Source organism: Aquarana catesbeiana, linkage group LG02 (genome assembly GCF_042186555.1).
Source record: "Aquarana catesbeiana isolate 2022-GZ linkage group LG02, ASM4218655v1, whole genome shotgun sequence".
Classification (NCBI taxonomy): domain Eukaryota; kingdom Metazoa; phylum Chordata; class Amphibia; order Anura; family Ranidae; genus Aquarana; species Aquarana catesbeiana.
Genome location: NC_133325.1, coordinates 136,263,332 through 136,286,653, shown reverse-complemented (window position 1 = coordinate 136,286,653; position 23,322 = coordinate 136,263,332). Strand labels below are relative to the sequence as shown.

General features: G+C 41.4%; 1 protein-coding gene and 1 long non-coding RNA gene across 3 annotated transcripts in view; both read left to right on the top strand.

The window, feature by feature from the left end:
• Positions 1–13,313, top strand: part of ATM (ATM serine/threonine kinase) — a 283,336-nt gene extending 270,023 nt beyond the window's left edge. For both annotated transcript variants that reach the window (XM_073613497.1, XM_073613498.1), the window contains exons 59-63: positions 541–627; positions 3,112–3,226; positions 6,052–6,115; positions 7,435–7,559; positions 10,416–13,313. In XM_073613497.1, coding sequence (XP_073469598.1) covers positions 541–627; positions 3,112–3,226; positions 6,052–6,115; positions 7,435–7,559; positions 10,416–10,599 — 575 coding nt within the window. In that variant the 3' untranslated portion in view covers positions 10,600–13,313. The remainder of the gene's footprint in view (positions 1–540; positions 628–3,111; positions 3,227–6,051; positions 6,116–7,434; positions 7,560–10,415) is intronic.
• A 4,293-nt stretch (positions 13,314–17,606) lies between these two features.
• Positions 17,607–21,382, top strand: LOC141129806 (uncharacterized). Its single transcript, XR_012241874.1, has 4 exons — positions 17,607–18,226; positions 18,319–18,433; positions 20,891–21,004; positions 21,259–21,382. It is a non-coding gene; the product is annotated as an uncharacterized lncRNA (long non-coding RNA).
• The last annotated feature ends 1,940 nt before the right edge of the window (positions 21,383–23,322 follow it).

Below are 23,322 nucleotides of genomic sequence, written 5' to 3'. Positions count from 1 at the left end.
GAGTGTGAATATGCTTTATGCTTAGCAGCTATGGATTGGTTCTCTTACATTTAAAACATTCTTTGGACACGTTTCATTGGTAGCTTGCAAGACATATATCTAGATTACAATATTAGAATTTTTGATATTTTGGTGTTTACTTCATTTTTTTTATATTTCTTTCGCTGTGCACTTGCTTGACAACACGTATTTAATTTATATATGTTTTACCATTTATATTCTTTGGGAATTCAAGTTGCTCCAACATTCACTCGTGCATTATATATATATAATAATCATTTTTTTTTTTTTTTTTTTTGGGGGGGGAGAGAGAGTTTAGGGTGTGATGGAGCAAGTAGTAAAATAAAAATATCCCTACAACTTATATGAGATAGTTATACAAATTTAGGTTTTCATGCAGGTACCCTTTAAAGATCCATTCACATTGAAATATATTGTTTATTTTGCACTGGTCACATACCATGCATATCTTTATTTCTTTAAAAAGGCTGGAGATACCCGTTTTATGTAATCATTTTTTTTTTTTTATTTTTTTGTCAGTTGGTTACATTGTAGGACTTGGAGACAGACACGTCCAGAACATCCTGATAGATGAAGAGACATCAGAACTTGTACACATTGACCTGGGTGAGGGTCTTTTTTTTTTGTTTTGTTATTTTTTTTAACAAGGGTAAAGCGATTGGGGCTTTCAGTTTCATGCATTCCTTGGCACAGTGGGGCTGTAGCTGTGTTTTAGGAAGAAATAAGGAGCATTTCTGGGTGTTGAAGATGTATATTATGTAAATTTGCAAAACTGATGAAAAATCACAGTGTGAGGGGAGCCCAATCATTCCATCTCCTGTAGATGGTGTAATGTGAGCTGCACAGACATTGTCCAATATGATATTGTGCTAATGATGAGGTTAGAGGTACTCCATAAAATTCAAGAATGATTCTTGTTGATACTCTGGAAAGATGTGACTTGGTATAATAACAAAAGTATATTGAATGCTCTGTAGGCAGATCATTGTTAGAGGAATGGAATTGTTGCTGCTTTCACTTGGGGGTGGGAGTTTAATATAAAAACCAAGGGCCAAAGTTCCCACCAGTCACCGACTCACCCTTAAGGTGGGGTACCTCAACAACTGGTCACATGTAACCAAAAAGCAATAGGGAGTGCCACCCAAGTAGTTGTGAATGAGGACCACCTGCGGTATAGCTAATTAGAAAAAAACTTTATTGAATTACAAAACGTGGCAGAAAAAAAACAGCCAAATGAAATGGCCCTAAACCCTCCAAACACCAAGATTAAAATCAATGTGGACAATGTTGTCACACTAAAAGATACACACAACAGGGCCCAGACAACCACACATGCACACCAACGGTTACCCACACAGCAATGCTGGGACAAATGAATAGACAAGGCTAGATCATACCGGCCGGTGGATCAAGGCCTACATGCCAAGACTGGGCTTGAGAGGCATCTCTGACACTGAATGGTGATCAGCAGAATCCTATAGATCCACCTGAACATGGGTGTGTAGCCAGGGGAAAGGCGAACACTGGCCAGGCTGTCTCTAATTAGGAAGATGGACTAGTAGTGTGGTAAACTAGCATGGTACCTCTCCATGGAAACAAAGGGATTGACAACCATCCTGCTCACTGAATGGTAGACACAGGCTGGACCTGCCACTTTGCATAGAAGATGTCCATCAACAGTTAATGCTCAAACTGGAGTACGATGAAAGGTACTCATCCTGTTTGCACTACAATAATACATCCCTGTCATGCAGCGGGCACTGTTCATCTGAGTTAATTTATGCCCAGTAATGCGAGATGCTGCTGAATGACTAGGGTATATAGTGTGGCAGTGTGCTGAGATCAACAGTCCAGAAGTTTTTGCACGCCATAAGCCAAGTCCAGTGCTGTTCTAAAGCTATAGAGGGAGAGGGTGTGCTTGCAACAGACTGATTAGCGACAGCATAAACTAAGCAGCAGTGAATACAAAGAAGCGTAGCAGAGCATATCGAATACAGATTGGGAAACAGACCGTGCATACAGTCCTGCAAGGTAAACTTCAACAGTGTTACTGACACTAATGTGATAGGGAACTTTAGATCTGCCCAAGGGCTCTCACTGCTCCAGCTCGCTGCAGCATGTCCGCTCTCAGATCCCGTGCCTCCCAGCTGCAGTATTCCCGGTCTCAGTATCCATAGACTCGCTAAACCGAGATCAATCCTTGTTGACGGGCTCTGTCAGAGCATTACTGTCATGCTGAATGAGTAGGTTGGGGCAGCGTTTGTTTCGCTGCCAGCATGGGCAGACGCTGGGGCCCGTTGGCGCTGCCTACGTCAATGCGTTTCGCCCACGTGACCATGTGCTTCGTAAGGTCCTTCATTCCTCTGGCTTTTAAAGGGGAAGAACATCCGCCTCATCTCATTACTCTACCAGGGAAGTCTTAAGGAGGCCATCTACTGGTGATACATCAACCTGTTAAAAAGCGGGAATTTTCAAGGCAAGTTGGGGTCATATCTAATACCCCATACACACACTATACAACTTTTGTTGTCTGATTTCCTTTAGATTTACCAAAACCATGTAGTGCAAGGGCTTGCCTGATTGCATACAAATTGAAACTCTTAAGGTTTGACCTCATATTGTATGGTTTTGGTAAATCTGAAGGAGAAAATCTACAGAAAATTGTATAGTGTGTATCCAGCTTAACATTCACAACCGACATTCATTACTTATATTTAGGGAGGATATCTACCCAACTACCTAATTAAGTTGTCTTGTTTTACTCACACATCTCAGGGGTGTCCCCACATAGGGAACCACCCCTAGTGTGCCAAAAGGGACAAAGTTAGAGTTCTGCCCATGACGCCACTGCTGTAGAAGTGACCGGCTTCTTCTTCTACTGTGATAGCGCTGAGCTGCCACAGGAAGACTCATTGCATACCTCTTTGATTCTGCAGTGACTGCATTAAACAGGTCTGCATTAAAGTTTTTTGTTTTTTATATTAGTTTTGGATTGTGTGTTTTTATTGCTGCCTGTGGCACAATTAAAGAGATTTACTCTCCATTCCTGTAATATATATTTGAAAGTAGCAATACTTTTCTGTTTTTTAGGTGTTGCTTTTGAACAAGGCAAAATCCTCCCCACCCCGGAGACTGTACCTTTTCGCCTAACGCGTGATATTGTGGATGGGATGGGTATTACTGGAGTGGAGGGTGTTTTCAGAAGGTAGGCTTGTCTCCATCTTTCTAATTACCTGTATATTGTAAATATACTACAAGCGAAATGTGAAAAACACATTGATTTGGTTAAAGACAGGCACAACAAAAGTGGTTTGAACTGCTGTTTTTTTCATGCAGAAACACCAAAAACTTCTTAATATGACCTCAAAATATAAGGCTGGGTTCACACCATTGTGACCTGGATGTGGGATCCACGCATCCAATTTGCAATAGCAGGAGATTTTGTCCGGCTCTCTATGGAGCCAGTTCACATGTCTCCGCAGCGGGTCTGGTGCGTTTTGCATCCGGTGTGTCTTTTGGTCCTTTTCAGGTCCGAATTCAGCCCAAAGTTTGGGCTGAAATCGGACCTGAAACGGTGAACCAGCACGCATCGGACCCCTGCTGTGAGCCGCATGCGGTTCATATGTGAACCGAGCCTAAAAAGCAAACTTTTATACTATTATTTTGTAAATATTTGTATAAAAAATAAAACTTATAAATGAATATTAATATATTTTTACATGTTTATTCTGACCATTAAAGTGACCCTGTCACTATTTCCACAGGAGTCTGGATAGTCACTTTTTCATGATGTAAGCAGCCACTATTTTGATTGATTTTAGCCACAGATTTAAAGCAGAACTAAACTGGACTTTAATAAATGCTGACAAGTAGGCTTTTTTTTGTGATAGAAGAGACTATTTGGGGATGATTTACTAAAACTGGAGAGTGAAAAATCTGGTGCAGCTCTGAATGGTAGCCAATCGGCTTCTAACTTCAGCTTGTTCAATTAAGCTTTGACAAAAAAACTGGAGGCTGATTTGGTTTCTATGAAGAGGGCCACCAGATATTGCACACCCCAGTTTTAGTAAACCCCCCCCCCTTTATGTCCACGTGCAGTTCATTGTAAAGTTTCGTCATGACTGTGTATGCACAGGAGTTATGTCATCCCATCCCAGCTGGCCCAGTGAGGATGCCGTAAGAATCCAAATCTGGAAGAAGACTGGGCAAAGATAAGTCTGACATAACGTGCCAATGTGCTCTGGCTCTGACACGGCAAGGGGCCATGTCAGAGCACTGCAATTGTCCCACTCTTTACCATGCCTACCATGGGCTGGCTTTTTCACTCTACTCTACACTGTGGCTTCTTTACAAAGAAAATGAGTACCGATGCCACCTGTCTGTATGTTAAAATTACAAATAAAGAATTGGAAAAAGAAAATTAACTGTAATACTTTGCATAACTTTTGTTTAATGCACCTGGAATATATTTAGCTGAATAAACTGAAGGTTCAATTGAGCTCCAAGGATAATTGTAAGGATTTGTTTGTTTTCATTATGTTCAGAAATAAAAATACATTTTTAAACATTTTATCATATATTAAACTTACCCTGCTTGTTGCAGTCTATACAATCTTTGTACAGTGTCCTTTAGATTTACCAAAATTATGTAATATGAGGATCTACCTAAACTATCCAATCAGTTTTTACGTGGACAAACCTTTGTACCACCTAGGTGTTGGTAGTTTTAAAAGATTGTATAGTACAAACAGACTCAAACTTAAGTACAGAACTCAGAGAGGGGAATTCTTCTGACAGGTACGTGAATCTGTCGCAAACGCCAACAATCACGTTGCGGAGGCTCAACGGAATTCTAAGAGCGTCTACAACAGAAGTGACTCATTCCCTCTCTTTTACATTCCTGTTCTGTTCGGTCAAGGCCCTATAGAGTGTCAGAGATTGATGATCTAAAAGCAAACCTCTTCTGTTTATTACTTAGAAAACCTATCGTGCTGTGTAATGGATGCACCCTGTATTAAATGTTTATTTGCAAAACAATAATAATTTTAAAGGGTAACTCTTTAGTGGGGAAAAAAATTGCAAATAAAGAAAAAATAATATAGCATATACAATTGTGACACAAGTCATATTGTAATGAAATGTTATTAAAAATTACCTTTCCTTTTCAAACTGCAGCTCTGTAATTTTCTGAAATGCAATGCAATATGTCTACCTGGAGGTGTTCTGTACACATGTCTACAGAACGCCACCCCGATATGTAACTTCCTGCTTTTGTGATTGGCTCACTGATTTTCCCAGAAGTCTGCAGTAAGATACAAGTCAGATTTCAGGCATTCATGTCATTTTTGGTGAGATACTTCCAATAGGAAATCATGTCTAAAGGGATGCAGGCCCAGCAGCTTTCCTCATTAGAGCCCTGCAGGTGCACAGCTATATGAGAATTATGAAACCACTCCCATTAGATTCACTTTCCCACCTGGACACACGCACAGGGATTTCTTCAGGATAACAAAAGGTAGGAATCTGCAACAGAGTTTGTTAAAATCCTTGTAATGTACATAGCTCACCCAGAGGGGAGTGTTTTTGTTTTTTTCTCAACAAAAGTTGAGTTACTCTTTAAATAAAAAATAAAAAGTTTATTTTGTATAGAGTGGGTAGAAGCAAAGTCCCTCTCAGTTTTTTATTGCTGTTTATGTTCCCCTTGGGAGAATTCACTTTGTTTCCTGTCCTGTAAACCCAACAGATGGATTCATTTCTGACTTTCCGGTGACAGCTCAAAATTATGAATTTTTGCTTCACTTTTAGTTCCAATAATAATGGTCCCCAGGACATGTAGAAAGTGAGACTCCCTAGTGGAGACACAGACAGCAATAAAAAAAAAAACTGACAGGGGTTCAAAGCCCTCACTACACCATAAAAAAAAAAGTTTAGCTTTAGGTACACTTTAAAGTCCAACTCCAGACAAAAAAAAGTTCTCTACCCTTTTTAGCTGTGTTCTGAGAGTGTTGAATATGTTGTGTCTCTTCCTAGATGCTGTGAGAAGACAATGGAAGTGATGAGAAGCTCTCAAGATGCTCTGCTGACCATTGTTGAGGTGAGCCTGCATTTTGATTCTTTCCGAACAGGAGGCAGGGGCCATCAAAGGCTTTTCTGTTATTTAGAAACTGCAAGTCCTTGCCTGCTGTGATGGGCTGCTGGTAAATAATAGCTGCCTTAGTTAAAGAGCAATTTCTGGCACCAAGGGAAATCAGTCTGTGAACGGTTAATGCTGTCCAGAAAGTACTGAATCGCCAAGGAGGCTCATACTTTCTAGACAGGATTTAATCTAGTGTGTGGCTTGCGGAAACATCTTGGTTCAAACAGTATTCAAAATCAGACTTTATATAGCTATGGAACAACAGGGGCCATGAAGGGTCTGTGTTGGAAAGCCTCCTATTTATCACATACAGATAAGTAAAAGGGGTTTTAAAATCACAATATTACCAACACAGCATGAGTGACTGGTGCACTACAGGAAAAGGAGTGGGATTAACTGGGGCACTACAAAGAGGCAGTGGGACAGACTGGTGAACAACAAAAAAAGAAGTGGTATGGACTGGTAACCAACAGAAAAGAAAGTGGGATAGACTGGTGAACAACAGAAAAAGATGTGGGATAGACTAGTAAACAACATAAAATCAAGTGGGATAGACTGGTAATCAACAGAAAAGGAAGTGGGAAATACTTGTGAAAAACAGAAAAGGAAATGAGACAGACTGGTGCTTTACAAAAAAAGGAACTGGGATTGATCAGTACACGCTAGAAAAGAGTGTGGGATGAATTAGTGCAATACAAAAAGGCAATGGTATTAACTGGGGCAGTACAAAAAGGCAGTGGGATAGACTGGTGAACAACAGAAAAGGAAGTGGGATAGACTGGTGAACAACTGAAAAGGAAGTTGAATAGACTGGAAAACAACAGAAAAGGAAGTGGGATAGACTGGTGCACTGCTGCAATGTCTTGGTAAAAAAAACTGAAGACCTGAACAACTAGTTTGCATCTTATGCAATTTTGATTGGAAATAACTACCCTGGCCATACAGTATGTGAAGCCTGTGTGCCAAACGAGCAGAAGAGAAAAGCATTGTCCATATCTGCCTTTACAATATATACTTATATTTTCTAACCTGTGTTGGAAGAAAGACATCTGATTTCTCAGTGGTTGCCATGTTTGAGTACTGCTTCCTTTATTCTGTTACTACATATTGAAAATTAATGTTAATATGGACTTTTGTGTGTTCTCATCACAAGTTCCTTTGGAATCTGTCATTTTACTGTGTGTTGTTTTCTGGTTTACTACTTATATATTACAGAGATAAGTGTAGTTGTAAATAGTTTTTCTGTATGTAATATATCATGTACTTTGGTTGGGCAGGTGCTGCTTTATGACCCTCTCTTTGACTGGACTATGAATCCTCTGAAAGCTCTTTACCTGCAGCAGGATGAAGCCGAACTTAATGCTACACTTGCTGAGGACCCAGAATGTAACAGAAACACTTGGTATTGCCATCTTATCTTATGGTGAAACTAGGCCAATAGAATTTTATTAAAATATAACTGAAATAAAACTTTTTGTTTTAGATGGAGTAGAGAGGTATTAGACCACTGGGTTTTAATTGCTGTCTGTGTCCCCATTGGGAAGATTCAGCCTCTATATTTGTTCTCAACAAAAGAAAATCCCAAATTTCGAGTGGTCACCAGAACAGGAATAGAGGCAAAAACTTCCAATGGAGGCACTAGTTCTGGTGACTACCAGAGATGTCCCTCACTTAGTAGGAATTTCCTCTCACTTTTTTAGTTTCAAAAGAATACAAAGTATAGAATGTTTATGCATTTTCAAGTAATACACACTATGCATACTTTAAAAATGTGAAAGAGAAATGGGGTAACAGAACTGCTTGTGCAAGAAACATACTTGTTTTGATGTTTTTTCTATTTGATACAAGAATAGAAGAGAGAAATTATAGGGGGAAGGTATGAAAAGGGTAGGGAATATATAAAAAGGGTGTTATAAGAGTATAGCAAGAGGATTGGTGAGAGAGAGAACATTTGACTGATGACCAGTTCTTCTAGAACACTGGAATTTAACGTCTAGAAAATCAGAGCTAACTGGATGAGTGAGCCATGGGTCTTTATTGTCCTCCAGCTGTTGCGGCACTACACATCTTATGAGGCATTGTAAAACTCTGACATTCACAGACATGACTAGGTATGATGGGAATTGTAGTTCCTGAACAACTGGAGGGCCATAGTTTGGAGACCCCTGCATGACTAAATGAACAAGTGTTTATGAACACTTAACTTAATGTTGTAGCACTGTAACGAGCCCCTTGCTCGCTCGATTCCACTCTCCCGACACTCCTCTGCAGCTATTGAATCAGATTGCAACGTCTGATGTTTCGGTCATCCAATGCTCCGGGATTAGAACTACAGCTCTGTGCCGTTCTAACCCAGTTGTGATAGCTCAGAACAAACACCAGGCAGGCTGTATGTAAGTTCAACCAGGACTCTCTTTATTTGCCAAAATACAGGCTTTTATACACTCAAAGTGGAAATACTCTAACAATACAGCTGTAACCTAATTAATCTAACTAACATGAGCTAATTAACTAATCCCTTTAGACAGCCTAGATGACTCAGACATGACCGTTAGGCCAGACTGGCCGTCTTGTAGTTCAGAAAATGCAATCAACATTATCACAATCGACATAGACTCTTCTTCACACATTAGCAGAGTTAATTAACACAAATAACAATGGGGATCTAATGACTCTTAGATCCCATAGTAAACTTATTTACAATACACATTTTAGCAGACAATAGACAGACAGGTGTTGGAATTTATATCAGCATCTCCTAACAGTATCTGTCCCAGCATTATGCATCAGTCACTATTCCAATATTCATGACAAGCACATTCTATTATAGAACTAAAGATTTTGATTTTGCCCCCTTTCTGTCTGTAACAGTCTCTATTCTTATGGGAAGGCTTTCCACAAGATTTTGGAGCGTGTCTGTGGAAATTTGTGCCTGTTCAGCCAAAAGAGTATTTGTTAGGTGAGGTAATGATGCTGGCTCGCAATCAACATTCTCTTTTTTTTTTCTTTTTTTTTTTTTTTGTAATTCTTTATCGAACATTTTTCAGAAAAGCTCTTTTCAAGGGTAGATCAATAACAAAAGGTACATTGTAGCATTATAATTCATCCTAAAGGCCAGCTCACAAAATATAAACGCAGTCCGGTTGCGTTCCGGATGCTTTTCTGCATGCGCGTTTTTGATGCGTTCCATTGCTTTTTTTTCTCCCTTTGTTCTTCGCGTTAAATAAGGACATTTATGTTCCAGTGTGTTTTTGGTGTGTCCCAGATGAGTTTTACCGCGTTCCAGTACAGATTAGTGCAGAATAAATGCACCATGTTCTACTTTTTTTTTTTTTTTCCTGGAACTGGAACGCACCGAAACTGACTGCACCGAAACTGACTGCACTGGTGTGAACTATGCTATTGAACACCATATAACCTACTATCCATGCGTTTTTGATGCAAAAAAAAACACACTGGACTGCATGTGGTGTGAATTTGCCCTAAAAGTGTACAGTAGGGTTGAGGTCGGGGCTCTTTACAGGTTACTCAAGTTCCTCCACACTAAACTAGTCGTGTGTGTGGAACTGGCTTTGTGCATATGGGCACAGTCATGTTGGAACAAAAAAAAGGACCAAACTGTTACCACAAGGTTAGAATTTATAAATCATTTATTTTTCTTTAGTGCATTTCTCGCTGGCACTCAAAGCACTTTATCTGCTGTTGGGGCAGATGGTGAGGCAGCCATCAAGGGCACACTAAATAGAATATTATACGCCTTCAATGGTAGCTGAAGGTTTCCAATGTGTCCATGTGCCAAATCCAACAAGCCTAACAAAAATGGCAACCACCCCAATTTATAGCTAGCTTATAAAAGCATACATGCTCTTCAATTACTCATTGGTGTATGTGCTTCAGCATGGAGGCTCTCATAGCCTAGAAGTTAGGATCATACTATACAGAGAGGCCTTGACAAGGCAGCGCAGCTTCCACATATGTTAGCAGGTGTTGTGCAACTAAAACCTCTATTTGTAATGCAATTCATTAGACCGTGTAATTCGTTTTTTTGCTGATAAGTAGACTGAGTAAACTTTTGTTTGCCATGTACATCTCTAGGTTTACCTGAGAGTTGTTTTAAGCTTGTATGCCAGTTGCCGCTGGAGTGAAGAGACCCACAATAAATATACTTACACAGTCAGTGGTGGATTGCTATATTTGTATATATCTTCTTTTTTTTTTTTTTTGCTATATTTTATTTTTTATTTATTTTGTTTTCTAGCAGTGATTCACAGAGCTTCAATAAAGTGGCAGAACGTGTCCTCCTTCGACTCCAGGAGAAACTGAAGGGGGTTGAAGAGGGGACAGTGCTGAATGTCGAAGGACAAGTAAATCTTCTCATCCAGCAAGCCATGGATCCAAAGAACCTGAGCCGACTCTTCCCTGGCTGGAAAGCCTGGGTGTGATGTGTTCACTGATCTCCTCCATACAGAACTACCTAAAGTGTACCTTAGGTCAAAACATTTTTGTGTGTGAATGACCGGAAATGAAGGGTAATCTTCCCATTAAGAAAAGGTGGAAAATCAAGTTTACTGGGGTTTTAACTTTTCCAACCCATCCCCTACCCATCTGAAACTGGTTAAAGTTGTAACTTTAGATACAATTTAAAGCCCAACTATTCAATGTCTTGCCAATTTCTGTTTTTTTTTTTTGTTTTTTTTTTGGGATGCAGCCATAGCCTGTGCGGGGGAACCTGTCCTTTACCAGCATGCTACCTCTGGGAACCTTTGCTTTATCTCAGAAAGCAGTGGTCTCTCTGTAGTGAGTTACAGCTTATAAAACAGAAGGGAATGTGAGCTTTACTGATTGCAGAGCTATAGGTCTGACTTAGCAAGGGGTATGGTTTGACCTTTGCAGAAAGACCAATGCTTCCACACAGAGAGCAAGAGTGGCACGCTGCAACATGCTGGCAGGGGAAGGACTTTTCTACTTCTAAAGACAACAAACTGTAAGACTTTGTACACAGTTTATTTTGATGCCCCTTTAAATAACAAACTTAAACTGAAATTGGGCTTCAGGGGAAGTGAAATATGGAAAATCAATGTTCTAGTTGAAGTCAGGTGACCATTGTGTAGAAAGACTTTGCTGTGTTCACACCAGATACAGACATACATTGTATACCTTATCTTGTGATTTCCATAAATTGCACCCGTCACCAATCCACATGCAGTGCGGCTGATTTATTTAAATGGTTCATGATCATTTCTTTTATTTTCAACTTATACTGAGAGCACATAGTCCGTAATCTAGTGGCCGTGGACAATAGGCACTTTTCTTTTATGAAGGGTTGTTATGGGTAATATAGATCTTGTTTCAGACATTTAGATACATGAGGTCCAAAAGCTACAATAGCCAGTCATATACGAGAAGTTTTGTGTCCTCTTTCTTTATCCCTGTAAGGCCCCTTTCACACGGGCGGACCGTTTAGGCCTGCCTGTCAGTTTTTTAGGTGGACTTGAACGGACTATGCAGGTCTATGGAGCGACGGATGTCAGTGGTGACCATGTCCGCTGACATCCGATCCGCTCCGCTAAAATCAGACATATGGCGATATGTTCGCCATCCGTCCTGGCGGATCGGATGAGATCTGATGAAAACGGACATGCTGTCCGTTTTCGTCCAATCTCCCCATAGGAATCAGCGGTGCAGATATGGACCTGTCACCGGCTCAGTGGAGATCAACGGAGAGATCTCCCACTGAGCTGGCGGACTACGCTGAAATGGATCTGCCTCGTGTTGAAGGAGCCTTAAATATATATCTGTGCCACATTATGCACTTTTTAAGTTGACTATAGTTTGGACCTCTTAATCTTTCACCTCTTCAAACAACATTGGGCAGCCCAGTCTGCTTTTCCTGCACATTGGAGGGACAAGTGAAGATTTTCAGAACCCCTATGAAAAGTTTGTATTGTCAGTGCTATTCACAGCAATTACTGATCACTCACTGACTGTGAAAGCCTGGAATCCCCTTAGGCCTGACTGCACAAACAAAAACCCAGACTGAGGTTCCAACCCTTCCTCACTCTGTCCAAAAACAAAATAGTACATTTGGAAAATGGAAATTTAAAAAACTAGAACTTTATTCCTCAGTAGCCAGATCGGAGCAAATCATTTTGTTCTTCCTCTGGGCTAACTCCACATTCAGAATGGTTTATAGCACAGCCTAATATTGTAGTCCTTTATACTATCTTGCATACATCTGTTTCAGGCTTTTGCTCATAATTGATGCAAGATATAAAAACCCATGGCTTCTGTGAAGTAAGGTTGGAGGGGAATGAGATCTGCTAACCATTCAGTTGTGAGGTGAAAAAAAGGTCCCAAAAAGCCATCTTCTAGAAAAGTGTACATGTAGCTATGGTTTCTATACCTGTTGATAAATGGTTCTGCAATATGAGCTTGTTTCTGTGCTTTAAATAAGTTCATGTAAAGCGGGCATATCAAACCAGTGTTAATAGGGAACACAGCCCTCTTGGTCCTTCTTTGCATCCTTTAGTACTTTAAGAATTTAAATTGAATAAAGTCCCACTGTTCTAAAGTTAATAAAGGCTGTATTTTCATATGTAATTTTGTAGGTTAGTAGTTTCAAAAAATATTTTAAAGCCTCACTTAGGTCTTTAGGCTGTCACCCCCAACCCCCAGTTTTATGCTTTAAATCATTTTTTTATACTTCACTTTTTCCAAAGCTATCAGGCTGATCATGTGATGTTCACAGTCATTTTCCAAGCAGTGGTTGGCCCTCAATGATGCAGAGAGTGGCTCTGATGTCATGAGAACATATTGTGAGGGCAGGGCTTCATGGAATTGCCCCCTGAGATGGCATCACTATGGTACCCTGCGCTCAGTCTTCTGAGTGGAATGACACTGTCCATGGAGGACAACTTGTCGTGGGGGGGGGGGCAGCACCAGAGAGGATGGGGGTATTACAGTCAGTGATGCTTTTTTTAAATTTTCAACAATTGTAGAGGATCATTTTTTATTAGAAAAATGATTGCCTGTATTTTAAGGTCTTTCTCTCTGGTCTTCAGTAGAGACAATGCCTGGAACAGGCTTGTTGATGTGACGCATGCCACTCCTGACAGTCTCCTGCATCAGTTATGGTGCAAGAAGTTTTGTTAATTCCTCACATATGAATAGTGGATAGAGCCATGCAAATCTCTCCTCTACCATCCAGCAGTCAACTCTTCCTCTAGATCAGGCACATCAAACCCAAATACAACAGTGGCTCAGATTAAGCAGTAATAATCTTTAAGGGCTGCGTTGTTGTTATTATATAAATCCTGTATAATATTAATAATTTCGCCCTCAAAGATGATTACTGCTTAATTCAAGCCATTGTTGTATTTGGGTTTGACGTGCCTGATGTAGAGCAAGCGTTGACTGCTGGATCATAGATGGATGATTTGCATGGCTTTGTCCACTATACATATGTGGGGAATTAACAAAGCTCCCTGCACCAAAAAACTGGTGCAGGAAACAGCCAGGAGTGGCGTGCGCTACATCAACAAACCTGTTTCAGGTCTCTCTGTGCCAGTTTCAGAGTGAAATGGAAATTAGCATGGGCTCTGCGACTAATTAACAAAGAGATTGTGGCAGCTTTCAGTATAGAAAACTGCCACAGATCCCTGCCAGCTCGGACCTGGGGTATGGCATGTAAGTGGTCTACTCACAGCCAACAATCCTCTCTGCCTGTGAAGTGTTTACACTTTATAAGCATTGCTTAATGATGATATGCCTGGCTGTTCACCTTGGCAAAGGCAAGGTTAACAGCTTTCCTCTTCCTTCTTGCTATTGGCTTAGCGGGGTGGCAGAAAGGAGGGAGTCCGAGCAGCAGACCACTGCTTTGCTCTGTGAACTACATTCCTGTCTAGTACAGAAACAGCATAGAACACAGGTTTGCGCCTGTTTTGTTAATTGGCAGTAGCACTTGCTAGTTTTGGGGGGGGGGGGGGGTTTCCCTTTAGAAGTGGCGCAGTGCCTGCGTCACTCTTTGTTAATTTCCCCCATTGTTTGTATTTGTAGTGGATAGTTGTGGGACAAATAGCCAGCCCAAACCACAATTTGCAGTTGCTGGCTGTAATTTGCTGCTCAGTGTAATTGTGGTTCACTAGCAACAAACTCATTTAGATTGAATCTATTAAATGATTCACTACAAATTGTTCATCAAAATGAAGTTTATTTTAAAGTTTGTTATGTACTGTGCAGGATTTCTCCTGTAATTTATATTTTACTTAGTTAAAAAACAAAAAAAAAAACAACTGTTATGAATATTAGAACTGGACCTGTTATGTGTTCACTGAGATGTAGTGATGTCACTAAATCCTAGTGAAATTGAGTGAATTACCAGAAATTGACTAATGTAAATTACAATTGTCTAAGCAGCATACAAAATAAAAACACATGAATCTGCATAAGGATATGCCTCAAACATCTGTGCCCCCCTTGAAGTTATCCTTGTCTGAGGGGTACCTGGAGTCTGCCATTGTTGATCTAATGAAAATTCCAGTTCCCTGGCTGTTGTGACTACTTTGAACAGACTTGATATTTGCAGATCCGAAAAGTCAGAGAAACAAGTCAGATGTCAGGCTCAATCTTTATTCCTATTGTGGATTAGTGACTGAAAGTATTGAATCCAGAGGGACAGCATTCAGCCAGGTAACTAACATTTCCCAAAGAGAAGACAACAATGGCAGCTTTTGTGTTCTCGATACTTTAAGTGCACAGACCTAAAGGGGAAACATTGTTCCTTTCAAAGTCAGCCAAGCTCCAAATAATAGCAGCTAGATAAGGTTTACAGAGGTATGTTGTTTAGTATATTATTTTTTTAATGAACTGTTAGTAATCTTTGTTGCATAAAATGGAATAATCTTGTTAGCCATGTTTACTGTATATTTTTGTTCCTAATAAAGACAGGTATTGTAAATAGATACGTGTGTGTTTTTCTGAAGTTACTCAGTCCTCGCTCAGTGTCACCGTGTGCAAGCCTGGCAATTCACCACTTAGGTACTAAATGCAGAATTGGGGGTTGCCCCATCCCTAGAAGTGCCATGTATTTCTCAGGGATCCGGGGGCAGGGAAGCACAGATAATAAAGCAATTGTGTTAGCTTGCTATTGTGGGCAAAGTCCAGGCTGATTTTTCTGATTTCTCCTTTTTAGTAGGGTTTATTGATCATAGTTAACTCAGGAATAGCTCTGAAAATTCATACTAATGTGGAGACTGGATGAAGTTTGTACCTGTGAAGATAATGGCAATAATGTTCTGAGACCAATAATAGCAAACATTCTTCTTCCATTATATTATTAAAATGGGATAACAGACAAGACTTAAGAACGCAGTGAAGCGGACTTACCCACCTTTCTCGTTCTCTCTGATATACACCTCCTCACAGGTCAGTGTGCAGATGACGCATATCACCAGACCACTTCTAACTTTCCTGCCACACCCAGGACCTTGTGGGTGGGATATGTCAACCCAGGGAAAGCCTACCAGGGTAATACACTAGCAGCGTGTTTAGTATGCTGCTGCAAAAATATGTTTTTGGCTAATTTGAATAATGGGTGTGGCTGATTTGGTGAAACCAATTGATGCTGCTATTAACTTGGGCAAGCTGAGCCTTACGCCCCTGTCACACGGGCAGATAGAATGCAACTTTTAGCTGCGGATAGATGAAGTTATCTACCACACCTAAACTCACACAATGCTTTCCTATGGCCCCATTCACACACTGTGTTTAGCAACAGTTTCGTTACATGGGGTTTTGTGCGGTTAGAAAAAAAAAAATTGACTGCGTCCAGGACCGATTTACCACAGCTATCTGCACATAACCGCAGGTAATCGCAGTGTACTATTTCACCTGCAGATAGCAGCGATAACGAGGAAAGAAAAACAACAGGAAGCACATCAGAAATGGCAAGAATGGTCCACTGCAGCTAAATGCAGCGGCATGTAAACGCTGCTAATCGCAATGTACAACTGCAAGTGATCGCTGTGCCCAGAGTCTTGGAATTTCAAAATAACAAAACATGCTTTTAACAGCCACCCATGTGAAAGAGGCCTTCTAGTACAAAGAGTGCTTTGCAGCACCTGATGAGGGCCCAACAGGATACAAAACTAAGTCATACTAGCTACATTTAAAGTGACACTAAAGGTTTTTTTTTTTTTCTTTTAAATAACTTCTGGGGTCCCTCGGCAGCTCTCGCGGCTCCTCCCCACAGCAGATAACCCCCTGTGAGAAGTGCTCTTGCAGGGCGCACTCCCAAGTCCAGCATTTGGCGTCCATAGAGGCCGAATGCAGGACTCTGCCCGGCCCCCTGGCACTCATGTCATTGGATTTGATTGACAGCAGTAGGAGCCAATGGCTGCGCTGCTATCAATCTATCCAATCAACAGCAGAGAACCCCAGGCAGAGAGGCAGCGCGTCCCCGTGGGTCAAGTTCGAGGGGTCAGGTAAGTAAAACGGGGGGGGGCTTGGGGTCCGGTCACTGACAGGTGTTTTTTTACCTTAATGCATAGGATGCATTAAGGTGAAAAAACATAAACCTTTACAACCCCTTAAGACCCCTTTCACACTGAGGCATTTTACAGGCTACAGCGCTAAAAATAGTGCCTGCATAGCGCCTGTAAAGAGCCGCTCCTGTCTCTACAGTGTGAAAGCCCGAGTGCTTTCACACTGGAGCGGTGTGCCTGCTGGACGTTAAAAAAACTCCTGCAAGCAGCATCTTTGGAGCGGTGTATACACTGCTCCTAAACCACTCCTGCCTTTGAAATGAACGGGCAGCGCGGCTATCCTGCCGGCATAGCGCTGCTGAAGCAGCGCTTTGCAGTGGTTTTAACCCTTTCTTGGCCGCTAGCGGGGAGTAAAAGCTTCCCGCTAGTGGCCAAATAGCGCCGCAAAATTGACGATAAAGCGCCGCTAAAAATAGCGGCACTTTACCGCCAACGCACCTCCCGCCCTAGTGTGAAAGGGGCCTTAAAAAAAAAAAGGTAAAAATTGTAAACATAGGTCAGATTTTAAAATGGAACTGCTGGGGTTTATTTTCCCACAGAAGCAGCAGCAAGGTCTTGTTATATGTAATAAACTGCCCATAGAGACAATTCGTTCAAGGTCTTGTAACAAACAGCAGAATGATATATTGCAGGGATTTAAAAGATTACCAGACCTCTGATCACAAATAATGAAAGGTTAAAAGCTGAGCTGTTCATGGCTATACTTGGCTGCAGTATAAAATCCTGCTGCACTGGGGCTCGTTCACACGGGTGGCTGGGGGGACAGGAAAAATAGACCTGTGGTTTTACTGTCCCTCGACAGCCCACCTTGGCTTCAACAGCAGGCAGACAGGGTTGTACATATGGCGCGGCCGAAGCAAAAATGATACCCCATGTCACATTCCGTGGGCAGTACCACCACTGAATGTAATCCTGCAAATGTGTGTAATGCACACTTCCCAGTCACCTGTCAACTGCCCTCTGAAAAGCGATCCACTACGGATCACTTTACAGTAAGGTGACAAGGGCTGACGCAAGTGTGAACAGGCCCTGACAGAGCAGCTCCATGAACTCTGTCATGGAAACTGTTTCTGGCTGGAGGGAGCTCCGGTGAGTAGGACAGGCAGTAGATGATAGAGGGTTTGTGTTGAAGGACTATGAGCTTGTGTTGATTACATCTACTTTTGATGCTTCTAAGATCATTCAGAATCCTTGAGACGCATTTGATGTCACTCACATTTGATTTGATGTTGACCTCCTTCTGATTTGCATTCCCACAGTTTTGTATGCTAAGGCCCCTTGAAGAAAACACAAGCCCTTTGATACAGGCCCCTACCCACCCACATACAGTATTCCCCTCTGATTCATCCTCCGTGGAGCTGCAGAAGAGACAGGTCTCCACTCTCAGCAGGCCTATCTTCTCTACAATTCTATTGGCTCCTGCACAACAGAAAGGCAAGCAGAGGAACCAACCAAAATGCAGAGAAAGGAAAGCGCAGCGGTATAATAGAGTTGCTCGGGTAGCCGCCTGAGAAGGATCTAAAACCAGGTAACTCCTAGTAAATCCATTGTGATAACCTGACAGTGAATTTGGTGTCCATGGCAACCTGTCACTTCACAGCTGTCATTTTGCGTAAACAGGCTTTAAAGTGGAGTCCAGCTGGAGGTGGCCCAGAAATGTTCAGACATTACATCACCGCAGCTTTACTTCTCCTTTATCTGGACTCTACATTGTGCTCTGACAATACAGACACTGGTAAGTATTCAAGAGAAAATGATACTTTCCTGCAGAGTGTGTAACATGAATGAAAGCTGATCGTTTTCTCCTGGAAACCTGTAACATACATACATACTTTCAACACAGCCCTTAACCCAAGGATGCCCAACTGGCGATGCCAACCCGCCATCCCAGGGCATCAATGTTGTAAATGGAGCCAGCTGTACAGGAAGCAAGCGGCTGCAGAGCTTCTTGTATAGCGCCGCCTCCTGTCACAGGCAGAGTGATACCAAATACACTCTGCCTGGGACAGCAACAGCCGGCGATACCTGAATGGAAGACTGTTATTAAAGGTAAGTTTAATACTAAAATCACAGTGTATATATGGGCATATCTGTTGTGCAGTGGTTACTGGGCTGCTTTCAAACTGATCAGCAGGTGCAGCGCTGTGCTCCTGCAGGTTACCTGCACAGAGCCATAGACTTCTGTTATTACCTGCGAGTTCTTAAAGGGGATTTGTGTCCGTTTACATCCATCTACCTCTAAACTGATCTGCTTAAAAAAAAAAAAAAACTGAAGGATCCATCCCCTTACATCTGGGCAGATCAGATCGGAGGTCCCATAGAGTGGAACAGGCTGTTTCAGTGCCCACTCTGCATATGTATCAGCCCGCTGCGCTCATTGTGGCCTACGACTGGTTACTAAGTCACTTAAGTGGCCCTCGCTCTTCGAAAGGTTGGGCATCCCTTCCTTAAACCCTTGGGGCACAGAGGAGGATCAGGTCTGGTCTGTGCAAAACTATTGCGCAGAGTAGGTATGACCTATTTTTTTTTAACTAAAAAAAAGAAACAAAAAGCTATATTACAGAACCCCAAAACTATTAAAAGCAGAAATAAATTCCTGCTTTCAAAAACTGTGAGCAGGCAGGCTGTTAGGCTCTTTATTGCAGAAGAGACATGCAATGTCAATTACATCAAGTAAAAATTACAAGAACTACTTCTAGAGCAAGTAACTAAAAAAGGTATAGCAACTACAACATACACAGCTATCACCACAATAACTACCACATATATAACGACAATAACAACTACATTTACTACAGCAGCGTATTTTAATATTAACATATACTGAAATTAAAACAATAAGCCACCAAGTACATTTACGGCAACCAAATAAATACTACTTCAACAGATATTACTGCAATAGCAATAATAACTATAACTGCTACAGTCAAGGCATCATTCACACAGGAGTACTAAAGCATACATCAGGGTGAAGCCTTTTTTCCCCCACGCGGGATGGACATAGGCCGCTGGTCCCAATTTAACATCTGTGCGGGTGCGGATGTGTGTCCCTGAACACTGCATTCATGGGCAGGCACCCCCGCATAAATAATACATTGGGAGAAGCAGCTGTGTCCATGCAGCCCAATAAGCTATAAGTCGTGAAGCCTCCACCAAACTTCAGTGTGCAAAGGAAAGGCACAACACACCCACGTGCTATCAATCTGCTTACCAGAAAGATATGAAAACAAGCGATGTAATCATATGATGCAAAGGGTTAACTCCATCATTGACAGGCAGATCATGGAAATAGGTCGTCACATATCAAAAGGACATCAGGACTCGCATAAGAAGATGGATAATTTGTGCGATCACCAGCTGCTTTATTCATTTCCTTGCATGCTGAAGCTGGTGTGTTACGGCCCAGGAGCAACTTGAAGCTGTTGGATACAAACTTCTGTTTGCATGTAATTCCTTTCCGAACTTGCCGGTGTCTTGCCGAGAAAGTTCCCCCCGGCGGATAAGGACCCCCCTGTACTGCGCAGGCGCAGCGCTTGCGCAGTACAAACGACTAGGAGTCGCCGAAAATAGCCGAAGCTGAAAAACTTCAATCAGCTGTACACGGCGCCTGCGCCCTAGGTCCAGGTTCAAGCCCCACCATCCAAGTGGACCTAGAGGGAGAATAAAAAAGTGCCGAGCGAAGCGAGGCCGTGCCCGAAGCGTGGCGAGCGAAGCAAGCCCGCGAGGGGCCCTCTTACAGGCGCCGTGTACAGCTGATTTCTGGTCTATTCGGCTTCGGCTATTTCCGCCGGCTCCTACTGCGCAAGCACTGCGCCTGCGCAATAGAGGGGGATCCTTATCCGCCAAGAGGAACTTTCTCGGCAGAACACCCGTATCCCACCTCCCCGATCCCAGCACACCGCCTGGAACCTGCGCCTGCACCGACAGCACGGATCCCGACAGGCAGCGCGTCACCGGACAGGAGCATCAGCGTGCCAGCCAATGATCGTTTCACCAGGTGTAGGATAACACCATTAGCTTCTGGGGGCAGAAAAAAAAAAACCTCATAATAACCTCTAGGGGCTTTAAAAATACGCTAGTGTGCACATAGTCCTAATGTTGTAATCATGAATGTTATTTTTATTTACCATACCACTCACCATACCTTACTGCTTAGGTAGAATCCTGTTTATATCTGTTTATAATTTTTCAGTTGCAGATGTTTTGGGTTGGGTTGCGGTAAGGCGTCTTGTTGGCTATTTAACAGAAGAAGAATGCAGTCATTTCTTTAGACGCCTCTCTGGACAGTCCAAAAAGAGCAAGGAGAGTGAGTTGACAATGTGATAACTGCAGTTTTGTATTTTCAATTTAGTTGGATAATATTTTATTTGTGATTTTGGTATCTTTGTTATGGATTTGTACTCTATAATAGCATAATATTATCCAAAATGATAGTCGACAATCAGTGCCTTATTGATGAAATAAAGGTGACAATTATTATAAAAGAACTTCGTAAGCAGCCAATAGTTTTCAATACATGCAAAACATGCATTATTAATTTTACCTTTTTATCATACACAGTGCCCATGGAAGAATGTCAAATGTCAATAAAGAAGTGGTATGAAGACAAGGCCAATACCACAGACTTGGATCGGTTATATTATGCCTTCATCTATATAAAACGCGTTGATTTTGCTAATGGTAAAGATATGCAGAAGAGCACTTCCAAATAGACATACATGAGTATGTTCTATTGTCAGAAACAAATTGTCCTAATAAATTTATAAAAATTCTTTCTAGGTACTTGCATCCCCAATACTCATACTTGAAAAAAAGTTGTTTTTTTTTTAGGCAATTGGACTTTGGTGGTACCAACACATTTCAATATGTAGATAATTAAAAATTTATATTTATTAAAAAGTTCATTAATAAAAATTACTTAAAAACATTACAAAAAATCACACAAGACTCCCTCACAGCTAGGCTATAGTTTCCAAGAGAAACTCTCCAGTACCATAGGATAGTTAGCGCAACTTGAAAATGGGTATATAGCTAGCTCTTCTTAACATGTTTCACGGTTCATACGCTTCTTCAGGAGTATTTTGGAGGGAGCGAATTTCCTATACAAAAATAAGTATAATATTAAGCATGTGCAGTGCACAAAAGTGCTATGGATAGAACAATCAAGCTCTACTCTGATTATTAAAAGAGCAGCATAGCATAACTGAGGAAGTGGAAAGGAGGGCTTACCCAAAGGAACCAGGCAGGCATGGGGGAAAATACATATTTTTATATAGGAAATTCACTCCCTCCAAAATACTCTTGAAGAAGTGGCTGAACCACAAAACATGTTGAGAAGAGCTATACCCGTTTTCATATTTTTTGTAATAATGTTTTTAAATCATTTTTAGTGATGAAGTTTGTCATAAATATTCATTTATAAATTATCTACATGTTGTAATGTCTGTCCATTTGCCTCAAAAAAAAAACTTTTTTCAAGTATTCCCTGTTGTCATTACTGGTCAGCCAAAGTTGTTTACTTCACTGTAAAAAGTCAAGTACATATATTATTCTATTAAATTACACCAACCTAAAGTGGAACTACAGACAGTTTTTAAAACCTAACTCTAGGCTTGTGTCAAATTTACCCATATAGTGCCCTCCACCCCTGCACTGCAAAAGTTAAATGCTTGTTTTCTCTAGGGAGTGGTGAATAAATACAAATACCTTATTCCTTGCTCCCTCCCCCCCCCAGCAGCCTGTGCTTTTCTTCAATCTCCGACACTCCTAGGATGTAGGCAGACTCTCTCAGGTCACAGGTATAATTCTGGAATACTAGTCCTACATTGTATAGTATGTGATTATGTCAGCCTGTAAGGGCCTGAAAAGGGCCTTGGGTGACTGGCTATGTAGCATGGAGGAAGCCCACAGGAGCAAGGAATAACTTGAAGCTACAAAGAGCTATGTGCTATGAAGAGCTCCACTGGAGCAATCCTTGCTGGACAAGCAAGCTATGCAACCGGATCCATTCAAAGTGCCATTGAGACCAAAGTGGATGGTACCCGAGCCTTGCAAAGGAAGAATAAGGTTTTGCCTGTAATGCCTCTCTTGAAGGGCTGGACCCTAGGACCCAGTTCTTTGGTTATTTATTAAATACCAAAGCCTTTCTGGCAGGGTAAAAAAACATGAGGGTAGGTGCTGCGCTATCCAGGTGGAGAGAGAAAATTCAGTACAGGTGGCAGTATGAGGTAAATGTGGTAGTCAAAAGTGAAAGCTGTCGGCTACAAGCTCATTTAAAAAAACAATAAAGGATTGAAGTGTTAATAATAAAGGTAGGTCTCAAGCACAATATCGGCTAAGACCGTGCAGGAGAAATATTGTGCAGAATCATAAATAGCCACTAATATAGAAGCCTAGACGTGAATATAAATATGTGCAAAAACAACAAAAATACATATGCAGGAACCCAAAAAAATTAATTGTGCAAATATATCATACATATGTGATAATTAAGCAACATGTGCAGCTCTAGGCATAAGGTGCCAATAAATAAATGTGCAAACCACAGCAATAATAGATTCCTATGAACTGTGCAAAATCGCATATAAAGTGCAAGGTGATGTACATCAGTCACATCACAAAAGG